Raw genomic sequence first — 19,608 nt, 5'->3', positions numbered from 1 at the left:
ATCAGGTGCCAAAAAGGCAATCCGGTATAGATTCAAGTAGAGGTATGCACTGCGACCTATTTTCTATTCTGCCCAGTCCGGTTTAAGTGCAAATCATCTTCAGAATAGATCCCCGATGATATCAAGTTGGAGATTTTCTCAATCATTAATAATATGTGATTCAGATGGTTTTAAAATCACTGACGCAGTAGATCGAATTAATGATTTAGAAGGAGTAAACTATTGATCTCCAAGTAAATAAAATGGTGAAAGTAGCGGATCACAAGAAATTTCGGTTCCAATCTTTGTAATGAGATGAGTTTTCTGCATCATAAATCCTGGTTTATTATTTATGAAAACAGGGAGTTCTTTATAACAGGTCTCCTCGATAGGGCGGATGTTTACTAATTTAACCTGACAACTTATTATATAGATAACTTCTCCAGAGAAGGAACTCGAGTAGCATGGACCTTTCATAAAGTCATATGCAAAATCATTAGGAGATATGTATGCGAGTGTCATGGACTGACGAAGAAACTGTTCTTCTATCTTACATCTATCTTATTATCTAAGATAATCATCATAGAGATTATTGACCTGATTTGTAACATATTTTACTATACACCACATTTTGGAGTTCATATATGCAGTTGTTGATGTTTAATAACGAGATTGAAATTAAACACGACCTATCTGTTCGAAATCCTTTATTGAAGAGAGCGAAAAAATGGAAACTACTTTGACAGCAAGCACATAAGTGCTGCCCAGCAAGCTTTAAACATATGTTTATAAAGGTAATGCCAAATAGGCGCAGTAGAAATTAACTTCCTTGTTTTGATCTTCAGCAAAATCCAGTCTTTTTCTTCTACTATGTTTAAGTTTAGGTGGTCTGTCTGTATAATGTTCTGGTAACCACAGAATTGTCCAGATTTATTTGCACCAATTGCAAAGTCAGATGTTTCACGCTTAAACCTGTATGTAGGTATGAAGGGGGTGTTGATAAATTACTCTGTCACTTAAGTGTCTTTACCCTCATATAACTGAACCAAAGGCCTTGCTCCGTCGCACACTATGTTTTCCAAAAAGGAAGACCATTAATTATATCCTGTTTGAGCTGAGAAACACTCCCTTTTCAAAAAAGGGCAGAAACTACCTGAACTAAGTTTAAGCTCTGATTGGTCTATATCTACATTCGCATGGTAGGTATTTACTGGGATCTTAACATTCGTATTCCTGATTGCTCGTGTATAAACACGTTCTTTAACTGTCAAATCACCATAAGTTGTACATGATCCATCATGGTCAATTGTACCGTAAGTCGTTAATGCTACAGAGTACGATCAAGTTCTATTCCTTCGAGCATATTGCCATAAAGGTTGGAACTCCCTGTTTCGATGATATCGTGTTTCTCTGGTTGTGGTATTTCTAGTTCCGAGAGAGCAATCCCCAATTTGAGTGAGCGAAATCGAGGTTATGTTATATGATGTTGATGAATATATTTTATAAATATTTGTCACTTAACAATTTATTTTTATTTTTAATACTAAAAGTTTACTCTTTTCTCTAGTGGATCTTGATTTTTGAGATTTCTGACGGAGCTCCTTTGTCCTTTGGAGGTCCTTGATGTCCAGATACCTTGAAAACTTGATTGATGGGTATCGCACTGTTGCTGAATGTTCGGTTCAATTCAAGTTGGTTGATTGTCATACAGGAATAATGTAAATTTGCACTTTTTGCAAAAACGATTATTTTGGTTGTCCTGATGGAAAACTGAAATCTTTATGTCCAACTTACTCTTATTTATACATTTTTCTTATCGGCAACATTATAATTTTTTGTTACATACTCCAATACAATATCATTTGACTCTACTTTTTCTCGTATAAACTGATATTTTATGTCAATGTGTTTTGTGCGCTTATGATGCACAGGATTGGGAGCTATGTTTTGCGCACTTATGTTGTCGCCAAATATGTATAGTCATCGGTTCCGGTTATTAAGACCACCCGTCGTGCTCCTTTTCCTATTACGACATTTGCTAGCTCGATGCACTGGCGTCTTGCTGCATGTTGAAACGTAATAGTTTCTGATATAACTGTACTTTCCGTGCAGACCCAACTTGTGTGTGTAGTTGCTTTAGTTTTTTTCCAATCTGCTTCTGCAGTTGTGCACGACTTCATGTGCATCAACTGAGTTGGTTGGTTTAACACCATGTACGTCAATGCCTTTTGATCTAGCGTATCCCATTTTTCTGCTTCTGATGCTTTCTCTTCATCTCTCACATATTTTCTACACACAACTTTCCATAAGGCTGCCGTCACGAGTAGCGACATATTCATTGTTACTTATTTTACCGTATTAGTTCGCGCACAACATCAACTAATAGCAAACCACGTTTTACAGTAAAACGAACATTTCATTTCTAGACCGACACGTACTCTCCTGAGCCCATGTTGCAGTAGTATGTGTCAATCAATAAGTGCCGTTTCAGACAGGGATGCAAAAGAGTCTGATCTTTTTCAAATTTTCTTTTGGTGTCGCTCTGGGCATTCACACGGTCAAAAAGAGTCCAGCAACTCGAGTCTAGTTTTTCTGCATTCCTTTTCACAAAATGTTCGTAAATATTTGTGCGGTTCGACTGCGCAACACCGCGCAACACTGCATGCTGCGTATTTCATTTGTATGTTGAGATGATGGTCACACATTTTGCTTGCATTGAATTACCATGAATATGGTAGAACAATATGCATAATACAAGTACCTACCCGCTAAATAGTTTCAAAGAAATACTAAAGACGGGAATTCCCTAATCCACAAGAATGTATTGAATATCCGCTACTAATATTTTCAAGGCCAAATTTATAATAGGAATTTCCTAATCTTTAAGTATTAAAAACTCATAATTTCTTTACTCCGTATTAAAAATTCATAATTTCTTTACTCCATAATCTATATCTTAATTTTCTCCTTATTTACAATTTGTCATAATATTTCTATTATTCTATGCATACATATTTGCATATACATACAAAAATAGATAACAGAACTCAAATTTGCGATCGAATTCATTTGAAACCGAGCGCTCTTGCAACCATTCAAAGAATTTGAAAGTGAAAAGGAATGCTGAGTTGCGTATCAGCGAGCTGTTACGAACAAGAACGCAAAGCGTGCCACCCGAACACGAGTGGCACGGTCCCTTCGTCTTTCCTCGTCGTCCCCTCGCCCACAATAAACTGGTATGAGACTCTTTTGCGTCCCTGTCTGAAACGGCACTAAAGAAAGACACAACGAAGTGGTTTGGTCGAATGTTTTATGCGAACGGAAGAAAAAGAGTAATACAATACTTGTATGATGTAATAGCAAAGCATCCACTGGTTCTGGACAGTGTTACCATATTATGTGTTTGTTTACTTTAAATGTTAACACCTGTTACATTTACAATAACTTTGTGGACCATCGTCATAGAATATTTGTAACCCTGATACTCGGGTAGAGCTTCAATTAGGTTCAAGTGGACGTGTTCGAATCTTTCATCTAGGAAAAGTAATGAGACCGACGTTGTATATGGTGGCGTCCTATCTTAGACCGTTGGCGGGGAACACAGCCGCGTGCCCACTGCGTGATGTCCCTATTATTAGACGTGTCAGGCACATTGTTATACCTATAATACCTATACTGTGTGTAAATCTTTGTTTATTGCTATGAGTTTCTATTGATTAATATTGCAAGCTCGTATTAATGGTGCTTGTGCTTTCCTAACAAGAGAAGAGGAGGGAGTTTGTGATGACAAATGAATCACTCGCATGGAGTAGCCAAATCCGGACTGCATATGTAGATTGCAGTTTTGGCAGTCCAAGAAATCTTCAAATTAGAGACATTTGCAACAATTTCATCTAAAATTTAGAAAATTTTTTTGCTTGTGAAGGGTTTTATTTTATAATATGTTGGACGCCAATTAACTTCCTCCTATGTGGAAGTATTAAAAAAATATATTTTCCGCGCAACGCACGGAAGAAATCAAACGATTGGGTTGAGTGGTTCTGATGGAAGACTGAATCTCTTTATTTCCATTTGGTCTTATATATACATTTTTCTTATATGCTTAAGTCTTACAATAAGTGTCAATTTACAATATTCGCTTATTCAGCAATTAGTTTTATTGTTTACATTGTATGGGTGGTCTTAGCTTAATAAAAAGAGTATTGGTTGCTTAAATAAGCAAAGATGCTTATTAAGAAGTTTTATTATTGCTGAGTGCAAAGAAATAGTTTTGTTTATAATGATCGTAAAGCTACTTTGTGGAGGCTGCCGTTAACTCCCCCCTCTCTAAGATGAAGCGTCCCCGATTCAATATCATTTTTTGATAAGTTATTTATTTTATTCAAAATAGCGTTATATGAGTTTTTTTGATATTTATCCATGGGAAAATTTTTTGTAAATAAAAACTTGTTAGTAAATGTTTCTTTTAATTTAACCTTTATTTCATATAAGTCTTCAGGTGTACAATATATTGCAGTTACAAGATTTGGTTGTAAAAATTCTTTTAGAATAGTCATTAAATTTTCGAGTGTATCATATTCAATAATATGTCTAGTTTTATTAAAATTATTAATATTTATTAAAATTATTAATAGATTCGTAAATGGTAAAGCGACCTTTACGAAGAAGTATTTGTTGCTTGAATTGATTCAATGGTTTTTTTGTTTCTTGAATTTGTGTATTATCAGAACTCTCTGCTGAATGTTGTGGGTCCATTGATGAATCATCAGTTATATTATTTAAGTTTTGTCGGGATAAGGCATCCGCGACTATATTAATTTTTCCCGGTTTATAAATCATTTTTGGAGCATATTCCTCAATAATGGTATGCCATCTTTTCATTTTTACATTAGGATTTCTTGAAGAGACTGCAAAAGTCAAAGGTTGGTGATCTGTATGTATTTCTAAATCTGATACTCCATAAAGGTAGTTTCTTAAAGTTTTTAATGCCCAAACTATGGCATAAAGTTCTTTCTCATTTGTTGCATAATTCTTTTCTGTGGAATTCAATGTTTTAGAGATAAATGTAATAGGTTTTCCATCTTGGCTTAATACACCACCTAATGCCTCATTTGAGGCATCGGTTGCTAATATAAATTTTTTATTAAAGTCTGGTTGCGTTAATTCTACTTGATTGGTTAGTAATTGTTTTAATTTTTCAAATGGTTTTGATTACATCTTTTGCAACTATATATCCCAAAAATTCAACTTCATTTTCAAAAAATTTTGACTTTTTAAATGATATTTTCATATTCGATTTTTAAAGTAAGTTGATTACTTGATTCAAATGTTTTATATGATCGACTAAATTGCGTGAAAAAAACAATTATATCATCAATATATACGTGGCAGAATTTTCCAATAAATTCTATTAAGACATTATCCATAGCTCGTTGGAAAATACTTGGTGCATTCTTCAAAATTCGTATTTTCCATTATTTACTGAGAATGCAGTTTTCTCGATGCTCAGGCTTCATTAAAATTTGGTGAAATCCTGATTCTAAATCGATTGTGGAGAAATACTGTGATCCTCCTAGATTTGAAAGTATAACAATTGTTTCTGGTATCGGATATGTATCCGAAATAGTAATTTCATTTAGTTTTTTGAAATCCACTACCATTCTTAATTTTGCTGTGCCATCATCATTGATACCCTTTTTTGGTACCACTCAGATTGGAGAATTACAAAGACTTTAACTTGGTCGTATAACTTCGATTATCGATCTCTTTATTCACAAAAGCATTTGATGCTAAAGGATACTGATACTGTTTACTCCAAATTGGAGTATTTACCGAGGTTCTTATTTCCGCACGAATATCCGTTCGAAACGGTAAATTCATGTTTATAGAAGGATGTATTTCATTTATTTTATTTCTTATTTTTTCCCTCAAATATTTAATTCTTTCTTCATTTATGCCGGTATTTTCTTCGGCTGGTGCTTCAGAGAATTCTTTCTCTAAATTTATTTTGTTTATATAATCTTCTTTATTGTCGGTAAGTACGTCGACTGGCGTTGCAAAACTTTTCTGTTCCACATTAATATATTTTTTATTTTTAATATATTCATTGTGCTGGTATAAATCTTTAGCTGGCGCTTTAGGAGTCTCTGCTCCAAAAGTAATTATATTTATTAAATCTGTCTTCTTCCTTTTCATTATTTATTATCAACTTTTTTTCTTTCAAGTTGATCACTGCATTAATTTCTTTCAGGAATTTGTATCCAATTAAAAAGTCTGCTTCTAAATTTTCGATTTCGTAAAAAATTTGTCTTTTACCAAATAGAGTAATGAAATGATAATATCGTATAATCGAAAATCCATTAATTGTTTTTACTCTTTTATATATATTTAATTCGTTTTTATTCTGATAAATTCCTGATTTTATATAGAAACTTGTTGCTCCCGTATCTACTAAAATTTTAAAGTTTTGGCCATTAACCCTGTCATGTAAGAAAATATATGGCAGAGTTAGTTTTGATCTAAAAAATGATCCTCTTAATTATTATTTATCCTTTGTGTTTTATTTGGTGGTTGATTACTTATTTGTGCGCTGGTATATGGTCGTTTATCTGTAGTATGTATTTTTGTATTCTGTACATTACTTGTATTATTTACATTATAATGTGGTCGATTTTGGATTCGAGTACTTGGATCGACATCCATTGGGATAGGTCTTGCCTGAATGTTTTGTTGTAAGGGCCTTTGGTTGTAGCCTCTTTGAAGTTGGGTTTGTGGAAACCGTAAATTATTATTGAAATTTCCGTTATTGAAGTTAGTACCTTGCCTGTAATAATTCGGATTTTTCCCGAATTGTGATGCGAAAATTGCTCGCATATTATTCGATTCTAATTCTTGTGCTTTTGCCAACGCATTTGGCAAATCACTTGGTGATAATGAAAATATTATATTGGCTAAATTTCCATCTAGACCTGTTATAAATACACGCAACGTATCCCGCTTATTTTTTGCGTTTAATTCTTTAGTTACGGCATTATCTGATCCGTAAGTCATTGTCGTTTTATTAATAAGTAAAGTTAATTTTTCATTAACCTTATTATAGTATTCTATAATTGAAGAAGTGCCCTGTCGCAAAATACTCATCTCCTGTTCGATAATATGAGCTGGTCGCTTGTCCGCGTAAGCAAAATCGAGTCGTGCCAAAATGGCATCGAAGTTAAGAACCGTTCCGTGATTGGATAAAGTGTCGTTAGCATCGTTTGTAATTTTATTTCTTAGTATAGTTAATGCAGCAAAATATCTACGGCTGCTCCTTACATATGAGCTCATTGCGTTATTAGCTAATTCCTTCCAGCTAACGTATTTAGTTTGTTTTCCATTAAATTCTGGTAGTGACTTGACCACCTCAAGTGACTCATCACAATTGAGATGTGGATCGATCACTTCTATTTTATAATCAACGACTGTAGTTGACTGTGTTAAATCCTGTAGTTGCCTTCGCAACTCCTCTACCTCTAATCTAAGAGAAGCATTTGTTGCAGTTATTAGCCTAGCAACAAGATTCTCGTTCTCACTATTTAGAGCCATTTTTTATTATTTTAGTTTTTGTATGTTTTAAATATGGGCAAGTTTCAGTTCTATGGTTGCCCTTGCAATGATTACAATAGTACAGCCTTTCGTATTTTAGTGTACTTGAATTATTTCCCATTAAAAAAAATATTTTCTTGTAGGAAAGAATGCTTTTTATTTTTTCCTATATGATCCTTATCTTGTTTTGTTTCTACTACAACCTTTTAAAATTTTAATAAGATTTATCTGACCTACATTTGTCTGAGTCAGTTGGTAAAGCGTCTGTCATTTTTGTCAAAGTTTTGGAAATATATATGTTATTTTCTTATATATATAGATATATATTTTCTTTGTTTTTTTTTTTACTTTTCTCCTCCCTAGAGGATACTTGATTGCTATTTCTTTTTGGGGTTTCGACACACGTCACTATGAATATCCTTTCGGCTAGGGATACTTGTTTTTTTCTCCCTTTTTTTACCGAGGATATCACTAACACATGCCCCACGTTGGGCGCCAATTAACTTCCTCCTATGTGGAAGTATTAAAAAAATATATTTTTCTCGCAACGCACGGAAGAAATCAAACGATTGGGTTGAGTGGTCCTGATGGAAGACTGAATCTCTTTATTTCCATTTGCTCTTATATATACATTTTTCTTATATGCTTAAGTCTTACAATAAGTGTCAATTTACAATATTCGCTTATTCAGCAATTAGTTTTATTGTTTACATTGTATGGGTGGTCTTAGCTTAATAAAAAGAGTATTGGTTGCTTAAATAAGCAAAGATGCTTATTAAGAAGTTTTATTATTGCTGAGTGCAAAGAAATAGTTTTGTTTATAATGATCGTAAAGCTACTTTGTGGAGGCTGCCGTTAACTTGCATGCAAAAATTATTATGTGGGCAACAATTTCTTAAAAAAACAATTTTTTTTTCGGCCAACATGCCGAGATATAACACCTCTCGGTTTGGATTCCGAATCTAACGGAATCTTTATTGAATCAAAATTTATAATCTGGCTTAACAGTTAAGATTTACAATAAAAAATTAAAATGCTTATTCAGCAGTTGGTATCCTATCTTGGTGGTCTTAAAAAAGATTGAAACTGCTTATTAATCAATTAAGATAAATTAATTACCAAGCTCTCTTGTGAGGGCCACCAATATTGATAATAATGGATTATTCTTTTCGGAACGGAAAAAAAATATTAAATTCTTAAATAAGCTAAGATTGCCAATGAAGGTTTTTATTTATGCGGGTGAATAATTTCTAAGTGCAGAGATACAATTTTGTTAACTTGCGCCTCAGAATTGTCTAAACTTTTGTTGTGATTTACATTAACAAAAATGATTTCTCTTCAATGTAGAGAGTGTAGCTTAGGCAAAATATACAAATCTGTGGTAATAGTTTATTCGATTGTTTTTAGATAAGATGCTTTAATTAGGTTCTGGAGATAAAATTGTAGATTTTTCTTATTTATATCTTAACAGTTGATGGTTCTTGGAAGGACTGCAGGATCTTCTTCTTCTAGAAAAGAGAGAGTTTGTGTCGGGTGGCCGAACGTAAGTCGTAGAGCTAACGTGACGAGATATACCTTTGGTATCAGCCGCAATGCTTGTTACGTTTTATAGGAGGTCCATAGTCAATAATTGTAATGATAATAGTACCGGGGCTCGTCTGCGATCAATTATCTCATCGGCCACTGTCCGATTTTTGCTACTGTTCTTAACGTTTTTAATAAGGTTCCGTCCTTTCATCTTAATGGCTTAAGTAATAATAATTTTAATTAAATGTGTCAATTATGCCGATATTTCGGTGCCAAAAATGAAAGGTTCTTTTAGTGTAGCGGAATAGTATCCCTCGCACTGGTCTAATTAGATTGTTTAGTCTTGTCATTAACTTACTTTTTTTTTTATTCATTATTAAGGTTTCTTTCATTTATTAATATATTTTTTCGTTGTATGACAATAAGGGTATGATTCCTTGATTCGCTTTTTAAACATAATTCTTGCAATATTTGTACAGTTTCTATAGTCTTGAAATTTAAAGAGTATTAATGAATCTTAACGCAATTTTTATAATCATATATATATTTAATGTTTAAAAAATTAATTTTTATAACCAACGTTGGAGTAATTAGGAGTATTTATGTTTATTTTAGCGTCAGCTATTATTGTAAACATTATAAATGTCATTAGACAATTGATCGACAATTAAAAACAAAAATAAAATACACAATTTTCTAACAATCAGCCCTCATTTACTTACTAAGTCGTTGAGTAAAAAAAAAATGAAAACCGAACAATATTGACATATATTTTAAGAGTAGATTTATAATTCTTAATGATAAGTAAGTTATATGGTAAAAACAGACCTAACTTGTATGTACAAGTATATTAATATTCCGAGTTGTGTAATAATAAGTAAATAAGTTCTGTAGAGACGTGGAGACAAAAAGTAACAAAAAACGACAAACAAGTTTGAATAAAGAAAATACAATATATATTGTATCTATAAACAATATAAATACTTGTTTTATTTCTTATTATTATTATATTCTTGTATTACACTGTTGCAACTGCAATCAAACAGTAGCTTGCAAAATGAAATATTGGCGAAAATTATTACGCTCACAAATTTGAAGCTCTAGAACTACGACAATAAGTTTTATGGTTTTCTATACTAAGATTTTACCCGAAAAAGTATGTAATCTGGTATAACCGGTAAATATATAGTTCTGCTTCTTTGTAACCTTCGCGTAAAAATAAAACAATTAAAAAAAAAATCATGTTTGAGGCCTCCTTAGTTAGGGGACCTAAACTATACATATACCGTGTAACCTTCAAACCACCAGATGTAGAGTACTTGCAGAACTTGAAAAATAATCATTATAAAGGGTTGACCTAATGGAAGTCTGCTACAAGTCCAACTGTATAGAAAATATTTGTGTGAACGTGACATAATGCAATAACTAGTAGAAAGCAACCCCTGGAGTTTCGCCTAAATGGAAAACATCTCAACTCTTATTACGATTTTGGAAACATAAGGAACGTCAAATTTGTCAATGTGTAATTTGACAGTCGGAGTGGATGTTTAGCGAAACGTCAAATATGCAAAGAAGTAATAGGTACACAAAAATTTTCGCTGAATTTGCAAATGTGAACAAATATTCATAAGTGCTTTGTAAAACGTAAAAAGACAAATATAGATAAACACTTTAAGATAATTAGCAGTGGTCAACCAGCGCCATGGCGGAGCATTCGTTCCTTGGCACTTGGGAGGTGAGTAAATCGGGAGCGAATTTTTAATTCTTTGCCCAAATGTATATACAATACATTTTTTGTAGATCGTTTCTTGCACCTTTGAGCTTAAAAAGGAAATATCTGGTTTGGAGGGGTAAACTGTGAATTTTAAATATTAAATAGTTATAACATTACTACTCCTTCGATTTTAGCATTAAATTTCGCTTAGATGATACGAATGATATAACCTGGTATAACGATTTGGTTAATCCACTTCCTGAATCAAAAGACTGCGCCACTTGCTGCGATTCGGCGAGTGTCTTATTTAGTTGTGAAACATTCGATGTGAACGAAACGAATCCACGTTTAGTATTCGGCGCGTTTGCGGGACATAGCATAGAATTTAGGGTAAGAGCGTGTATCACCCAACCAAGATTCCTAATAAGGTTTTTATTGTACAGACTAACACTTTAACACCGACTGATACGCTAATTTTGGATTGTGAGAACTGGTATGCATTGGAATGCAAGCGACTGAAAGAGTGTCATGCAGCTGGCCAGGAACGTGAATTCTCTTTTGCAGAGGCGTTGCAAGAGTCATACTTCACGGATGTGATTATTAAAAGCTCGGATGGTTTTGATGTAGGCAAATTCCCTGCAGACACATTTAAGCTGCGTTTTTATTTCGTTTGGTTTTAATTTTGCTTGGTTGAATGTTGACTTTACATTTATGTTCAAAGGTCTCTTAATTTTTGTGTAACAGTTGACTTGTATTTTAACTAATAATTTTTATATCTTACCGACTTTTTTTTAGTTTCACGTACATTCATCTGTATTACGGCTAAGTGGTTTCGACTGCAGCATGTGTGTCCAGTCCAACGGGCCTGCACTTTCTCAGCATGCGATATCGTGCAAAACACACGATATATCGCACCAACAGCAATACCAGAAGGCGCAGAAATGCCAAACGAGTGATGGCGTCAGTCCTATATTGGGTGCATCAAACCCTATCAAGATTTCAGTGACACTACCCATTTCTAATGTGCAAAACTTTGACGATAACCAAATGTCTTTACCGCAACTCAATATCTCTCCAATTTACCTGCAGCCACCAGCTGAACATACAAATTCTATTTGTAATAATGGTTTAATTGCCAACCGCGGTGCACACCTGTCAAATTCCTTTAATTGTCTTACAACCAGCAATATTGGAGTGGGTCATGACAAAAATGCAGCGCTTGGTGATATGGGCGGTATGCGCCGTTTTCCACCAACATCAAATTCAGATTCCCATCTTGAAACGCAGTCCCATTGCAAAAATATTTTTAATTTTTGCCAAGACTTTCTGCAGCAGCCGACGGAGACAACTATTGTGTGCAACACTCGTCGTCCGCCCTTATCACCATACCGTGTACGCAGTCCTTCGCCCTTTCCTAGCTCGATGGATACACCGCCTTCTTCACCACTAACACCAGTTGCAGTCCTCTACAATTTGCCAAACTTTCTACTGATACCAGTGTTGCATTGGCTGTACGCGGAATCGCTGATGCCCGATATGGATGAGAATGCGTGTGAGAAATTAATAAATTTCGCAGAGACCCAACCATCTCTTACGAAAATGGTGGAGCCAACCAGAAAGTATCTGAAGCTCATGCAACTGAAGAAATGTAAGGTTATGTTAAATATTATGTTTGTACATATACATATGTAATTGTCACTTATCTACAGTTGTGGTAAACACGCTGATGGATTCACATGCCGTGCTCAACCATATAATACAAGCAATCAACCCTGTTACGATATTACACGAACCCGCCTCACTCTATGCGACTTTTAAAGACTGCCTAAGGGAGTCTGCAATCGGTAGCCTTTTTTTATTACTTATTTAAACATAACTTGTATTTACATTTGGTTCTGCTTCCTTCAGGATGTGCCAAGGTGTTGCAGTTCTGTAATATTTTCATTCGAGACGCCTCGGATATAACGCGCTACCAGAAAAATGAAATCATCAAATACGTACGCACACGTATTCCGATTTTCATGTCGCAGATTCATCAACTCCTGCGTAATATTTTGAATGTTTTCACAAGTCTGACGGCAGAAGAAAAGGCGGAATTAGTGAATTATTTAGTACCTGAAGTAAGTTGGCAAAACTGTTATGGAAATTGTAGAGTTCGTACATAATAAAATTCCTGTATATTCTTAGATTGAATCTGCTTTAGTAATATTAACCGATGTCGTTGAGGAAATCAAAAACTCTTTGGAAAAAATGTGTAAAGTGAGTAGACAATAATGGTTTCTTATATAAAAATTTAATGTAAAATTTTCGCTTACAGGATATAAATTGTTCACACTTGGATTTATCGGCGCGACAGCACAACGATAGTGTACTTGCAATGCAAACCCAAAACAATGCTTTCATCAGTGCCAATGTAGGCTTAGAAGACAATGGGGCGCCGTTGTTCAGTCCACCACCCATGTCACCAAGACCACGACGTGGCCCACCCGTTGGGCTGACACTTTACGATAATTCAACAGACAAGAAACGCTTAATGACGGCCGAGAACGATTTGAAATTTGTTTTATATATGTATGAAGTACGAAAGATGCGTGATATTTATGGGCGGATCGCCACGGCTCTCGAAATTATTAGGGACAAAAAGTCAGATCAAGACCATAGCAGTATACACCATATATGGTAAATGATAAATTCTTTACATTTCCAGGACGTCATTCTGCGAAATGGACTTCTTAAGTAAACGGAGCACGATAAATCAAAATTTGGAGCAGCTGATCATAGACATACCCGCATACATTTTGATAATGGAAAATCTTTCTGATCGAGTAGATGAAAAATTGGGTTGGAAAGAATTCAAATTCTGTTTCAAACTGGCGACAAGTCAAATCGTAAGCATGTTTAAGCACAATACGAAAGTGTTGATAGTGCAGAGCTGCTTTGTTATATTTCAGAATGGTGTGATTGTTAAGCTGCTTGACCACAAGTCTGCGTTACGTGACTCCATTAGCAACGTAGGTGGCTTGATAAAAGTCTTGAATACCGTTTATACTTTACGCTTTTGTCCACATTGCAGGTATGCAAGCGGGTGCAGAAGCACGAATTCACGGAATCTTTAATTGAACTAGGACTTTTGGAAGCTTCCAACATACTTGAGCATGAATTAAAGCTACCAGAGTTGGATAACAACATGGATGCAGTGTCTGACGACTTCGCTATGGAACGTCGGCGCTCTTATGACTACAAGAATGTTAAGGTAAGCGTTTTCTTGAGTTATCTCTTTGAATGTTTTCCATTCGAAACGTTTTACTTCCGTCGTTGAGCAGTTGAATTTAACGAAACATCTGTGTGAGCCGCCCATTGCCGCCAATAGCAATTTATCAAAGAACGCTTTGCGCCTGCTGCACTCAGCACAGCTGGCGGATATGGAATTTGAAGTGCACACCTATGCGGAAAGTAGCGCGCAGTTGCCTGTCATATCGATTTTGAATAAGGACAGTTTTGAAATGGTCCAGTCGCCACAACCGGTGCAACTACAGCGGCCACCAGCGCAAGTGCACACATTTCGAGCGCATAGAGTGATTGTTTCAGCGCGTTGCGAGTGGTTCAAAAAGGCGCTGCTCTCCGGCATGCAGGAGAGCATCAAGAGGCAAGTATATCTAACGCATATAAATGCGCACGTTATATAATATATGTAGATGAGAGAGCGCTAATGAATGGTGCGACTTATTGCAGAAAAATCATCATAACCGACACCTCGCCCGTGATCTTTCGCCGCTTGTTGCTCTACATCTATGGCGCGCCTATTGATAAAACGGTAGGAGCCGAACACATTTGCGAATTAATGCTTCTCGCTGATCGTTATTCAATTTGCGACTTGAAGGTGATAAAAAAAAACCAATTGCAAAAACTTATGAAACGAATAATATATTCTCAATTGATAGGAGCTGTGCGAGAATACACTGAACTCACTAATTGACGAAGAATCGGTGCTTTGCTTGTTGGGCATTGCGGATCGCTACATGGCTACCGCTTTGAAGTCGAATTGCTTATCGTTCCTATCACAGCATGCGAATGTCACCAAGCAGGATATGTTCAAGGAGTTGCCACAGACTTTACAGGTAAAACCGTTGACTTTTGTTCGATTCGAAGTATAAAATATTCATCGCTCTTCACTCGCATAGTTGGAGGTCATGGATTTGGTGCATTGGTATGGACGTGTTTCTGAGCCCTGGAGTGATGGCTTCAAGTCGCGTAGCGGTTCGCGCCACAGCTTAAAAAGCCCATCAAAGCCGCGTTCAAGGTCTCGGAAGTCCTCACCTTCTTATATGTGACGCTGACCGCGCAGCTCGTTGTCGTAAAACACAATTTTTTGCTGTTAAAGAGGCATGCACAACCAGCAATAAAGGACGCTTTTCAGACTGAAATAAAAACCAAAAAAAAAAAAAACAAACCGAAGGGACCCGGAGTAACTTGCTGTCTTACGGGTGTTTTAATTATGCATTCCAAAAACAAGAACAAACAGAAATAATGATGAAATTGCGGCGCGCTATGTTTTGTTAGACACAAGATTCGATTTTGCTAAAGTTAAAAAAAAATTATTTATTCGAAGCTCATAGGCTACCTTGTAATGCTGCAAGTGCACGCAAAGCAAACAATTTCTGATTGTAATCATACCTATACATTACATTGGATACAACTCCAATGATACTGAATATGTGTACTCTTTAATTTGCCGTTCGCATATTTTTGCTAATGTTAGCGGTACTTGTAGTTAGGTGTATTTTAAACGGCTATTGTGTTGTGTTAACTTATTTATAACTAGCATAGGCTACTTTTTAAACTATACAGTGAAGCTATGGTACTGATACATATCCTTGTTGCGTACTTGTTCATTTGTTAAATATTATATTCTCTGAACGAACTTTTATCTGTGTGGAAATTAAGTACTGTAAGCGGTTGATTTAGACAAATTTACCATTTTGAAAATGTTTAGATAACGTGTTGTGGTACGTGTGTAAGCAATTTATAGTGAATTTTGTGGAGAACAAACAGACATATTTTTATTATGCAAATTTTCAAGCTGTTCAACATAAATAAACTCGTATTTACATGTATTTTCTAGTTGTAATCAAAATATGTATTAATTAAGTATGATTAGCGAATATTTTCGAAGAGAAGACGGTAACTGGATTTCCAAGGCATTCCAAGGCAAATCTAAGCTGCAAATGATTTACGGCAATTTCAATGTACAAGTAATCATTATGCTAGTGGATAATATTCACTTAATATGTTTATTGTTGTCTTTTAATCCTTTAAACAAACAAAATATACTGTCTATTTAAAATGAATCTTCGTGTTTTTTTTTTTGGGATAACGGTAAATATCCAAGTATTAAATATATATATATTTTGCATCAAAAATTTTCTGTCTTCCCAGATAAACATCAATTCATAGTTGCCTTGTCTCTCAATTCGGGCGGCATGTCCTCAGCTTGATTGTACTCTGCTGCACTATTTCGATATCGAAAACCAACTCATCAATGGCAGTGATCGAATATGACGCAGACTGGTCCATTAAACCTGCGACAATTAGTTTAGTTGTAACAGGCGTACAGTAGTGTCTTTGATCCTACGTATGTACTTATATACACATATACAGCGTCCACCAATAGGGATGCCGTGACAGTGTATTCAGTAAAGTTTGCCATTTTAGCATGTCAGGTTTCACTTTGGTACAACGCTTGGACATTCTCGGAAAAATTCACAAATTCACGTTCATTGAAAAATCATCTGCTCAAATGAGGCCCATTTCTGGCTTAATTGCTTCGTCAACAAACGAAATTGTCGCTATTGGTGTGAGTCAAGTCCTTGCGTGGGTCAAGAAACGCAATTCCATCCCCAAAAATAGACCGTTTGGGGCGGATTATGGTATGGCGGCGTTATCGGGACTTATTTCTTTCGAAATGAAATCAATAGTGAGCACTATAACACGATGCTGATCGACTTTTTTCAAGAATTTGATGAAATCGACGCGGACAATTTATATTTCCAACAAGACGGGTCATTGAAAATTGACGTAAAAGAGTGGATATATGCGAAAAGACCCATGGTGTTCATTTGTTCAAATCCTAAATGATATAAAATCATCTGCATAGCAAAAAAAAAAAAAACCAAAAAAAAAATCAGAAATCGTTTTGACCAAATTTGAGTGTTTTATTTCATTTTAACTTCGTCGTTCTTGTTGGTAGACCCTTTATTTGAATGCAGATGCACGTAGTTCACATGCACATGCTTTAGGGCTGTCTACTTGGCTAAAAGCTCTACACCATACATAAATCTAAACTCAGCAACTCAGCAGTAAAACAGTGAAGTAAAAATATGGTGAGAAATTATTTAACCCCTCTACTTAGAGAGTAGTCGTCAGTGTCTGCCTTCATATAAGACTCAATAACTCTTTATATAAAGGGTCTGACTTTAGCAGTGATTTTAGTGGGAGGGCCGGCATGAGCATTTCTCACGGACTTTTACGAAGTAATGAGGAGAGACAATAGGAAAAATTTTAAGCAATTTCTGAATGAGACGTCAAAGGCTGTCGAAATTGTTCTGTTATGACGATCTGACGAAATGTGAAGTATATTTCTTCAGCGCTGACACATTTTTACCATCGGGTATATGCTTATCGCGAACATTCTTACTTGCCCATTGTACGTATGCTATAAGCCTGTGCCTATGCATGCAATCACCTGCTCGAGCTTTTGCGCTTAGCTCTGGGGACGGTTGCGGTCGGTCCCATTTCACAGTGTTGCCAGCATTTCTCGTGTGTTGCATCTTCAGTGTTCCTTTGTTCGTTCGTTTGGTTGTTGATTATCTCGCTTGATGATACTCATTGTTGTTTGAGGTGGCTGTTGTTGCATGAGTGTTTGTTGATGCTGTTATGTTGGCTTGTTGTTGAACGCAAATCGACATGCGACCCCAAGAAGAAAGCTGACCGCGAAAGTATATGATCTATTGCCATTATATTGTATTTTAAGGGCTGTGAACTGACGGTCAAAAGGAAAAATGAAATATAAATGTCTTAGTTTTTGGCATAAATAATGACCATTCGTAAAGCAAAACGAAATAAGAAAATTTGGAACAATATTTAGTTCCGGCTGGGTATCTTCATTTACACAGACATGTTCTTGTTTTCGCTGTTTTTGGTGAAAGTTATGTATTCTTTCTGATGACTGATACTTATCCATTATTTCCACTTCATCGTTGGATTGAGGGTAATACGTGCTTTCAGACAACTTTATTATTTCATACATATTTAGCTTTCTTGGTGCTACTTGGCGCAGTATGCATTAAATTTCAGTTGCAAAGCTGGTGGTTGTTGTATTTCCAGTTAAGTGGTAGCGTTTTCCAGTGGTCGCTATCTTTCACAAAAGAATAGACCGTAACGCCATCAGAGTAAATCGAACGCATTGGAGAAAGCTTAACTGAAGGTCACCACAATAGTATAGGTCCCTAACGGATTCTATAGAGGAAGTTCAGCAATGGCGACTTAAGTGACTACTGACTTCTGTTAAGAGGAAAAGCCAATCGAATACGAAGTCTAAGTTTATGATCCCCGGTAACCTAAGAGAATATACTAAACAACAGAGTGTTTGAAATAAAGTGAGCCTCCTGCCCGTTGAAACAATATATTGATAGGTATTTTTTATTATTTGTCTAACTCGAGGACATATAAAACTATTGAAATTTCCAAAGTTTTTAATGCATTTTGATTTTGCACCACTATCGATTATTAGTTCGGTTGCTCAGATACAATAGACTGCGAATCGCTTGTTTCAAAAGAATGTTAAGATATATTATACCGCGAAGGACGACCAATAACCACAACCACACCAGAAATCACTGAGAAAGTTCATAATATTGTTCGTGAAGATCCAAGTGTGACTAAGCAAGAAATTACTAATGCCATAGGCATCTCAGACGAACGAGTACTTTATATTTTACAAAAGGCTGTTCAATTCAATGTAGAATTTACAAAAACTGGATCAGAAACTAATTTCTCAGCATAATTTGGAGCGTTTTGAGTAGAATAACCCCGATTTCTTGCATCGTTTTATAACTAAGGATGCGACTTGGATCTACCACCATGATCCTAAATGGAAACAAGAACGTTTACAGTGGAGTGAAGCTAGTTGTTCAGCTCCAAAGCAGGTGAAATCGAAACGATCAGCAAAGAAGGTTATGACATCAGCTTTTTGGGGGACAGTTCACCTAAGGCGTACCATATGTGTCATGTGACATATTTGACATACAAGTATATGTCTATTAGTACCATTCATATTATTGGTGGTGGTGTTAACTTACATATGTACCTATGATTATGTTGGGGAAATTCCTTAATTTTTGAGCAACAGACCTAAGTTACATATAAGATATATATATATGTATGCACTGCGATCGCTACTGCTGGCAAAAGCTTTTTATCGGCTCTAAAAAATGAATTGTTTATAAATTGTTTACGAAACAGAGTTCATGCCTTGCAAAGGCAAACAGTATAAAATAAAGGAAAACTCCAAATGGGGCAGGCTTGCACAATTTTGATATTCATCGCGACGGCGCGATGGAGGTGTAAACGGCGCAAGCAGAAGTAATAAAACACAAACAACGAGAAGATAGTGAAACTGAGCAAAATTGCCGAATTGCGGTGATAAACAAACCGTGTAAGTGGGGACTCTCATGATATTACACACAGACACAGGTGAAGAGACGCATTACTCAAAAGTTCTTCTGCAGCTAGCAACGTTCTAATGC

General features: G+C 35.6%; 1 protein-coding gene across 3 annotated transcripts in view; it reads left to right on the top strand.

The window, feature by feature from the left end:
* The window catches only part of LOC106627075 (uncharacterized), a 49,578-nt gene extending 33,426 nt beyond the window's left edge, over nucleotides 1-16,152 (top strand). The window contains exons 1-16 of one of the 3 annotated variants that reach the window (XM_014247069.3): nucleotides 10,625-10,825; nucleotides 10,891-10,940; nucleotides 10,999-11,194; nucleotides 11,248-11,427; nucleotides 11,600-12,452; nucleotides 12,514-12,648; nucleotides 12,713-12,924; nucleotides 12,992-13,063; nucleotides 13,122-13,447; nucleotides 13,512-13,692; nucleotides 13,756-13,815; nucleotides 13,878-14,057; nucleotides 14,128-14,450; nucleotides 14,537-14,684; nucleotides 14,746-14,922; nucleotides 14,986-16,152. In XM_014247069.3, coding sequence (XP_014102544.2) covers nucleotides 10,793-10,825; nucleotides 10,891-10,940; nucleotides 10,999-11,194; nucleotides 11,248-11,427; nucleotides 11,600-12,452; nucleotides 12,514-12,648; nucleotides 12,713-12,924; nucleotides 12,992-13,063; nucleotides 13,122-13,447; nucleotides 13,512-13,692; nucleotides 13,756-13,815; nucleotides 13,878-14,057; nucleotides 14,128-14,450; nucleotides 14,537-14,684; nucleotides 14,746-14,922; nucleotides 14,986-15,135 — 3,276 coding nt within the window. In that variant the 5' untranslated portion in view covers nucleotides 10,625-10,792 and the 3' untranslated portion in view covers nucleotides 15,136-16,152. Of the gene's footprint in view, nucleotides 1-10,624; nucleotides 10,826-10,890; nucleotides 10,941-10,998; nucleotides 11,195-11,247; nucleotides 11,526-11,599; nucleotides 12,453-12,513; nucleotides 12,649-12,712; nucleotides 12,925-12,991; nucleotides 13,064-13,121; nucleotides 13,448-13,511; nucleotides 13,693-13,755; nucleotides 13,816-13,877; nucleotides 14,058-14,127; nucleotides 14,451-14,536; nucleotides 14,685-14,745; nucleotides 14,923-14,985 lie in introns of those variants that run through there. The other 2 variants (XM_036365323.2, XM_070109714.1) reach the window with 2 other exon arrangements.
* The last annotated feature ends 3,456 nt before the right edge of the window (nucleotides 16,153-19,608 follow it).

This window comes from Bactrocera oleae, chromosome 5 (assembly GCF_042242935.1).
Source record: "Bactrocera oleae isolate idBacOlea1 chromosome 5, idBacOlea1, whole genome shotgun sequence".
NCBI classification, from domain to species: domain Eukaryota; kingdom Metazoa; phylum Arthropoda; class Insecta; order Diptera; family Tephritidae; genus Bactrocera; species Bactrocera oleae.
This window is presented reverse-complemented; position numbering and strand designations above follow the sequence as displayed.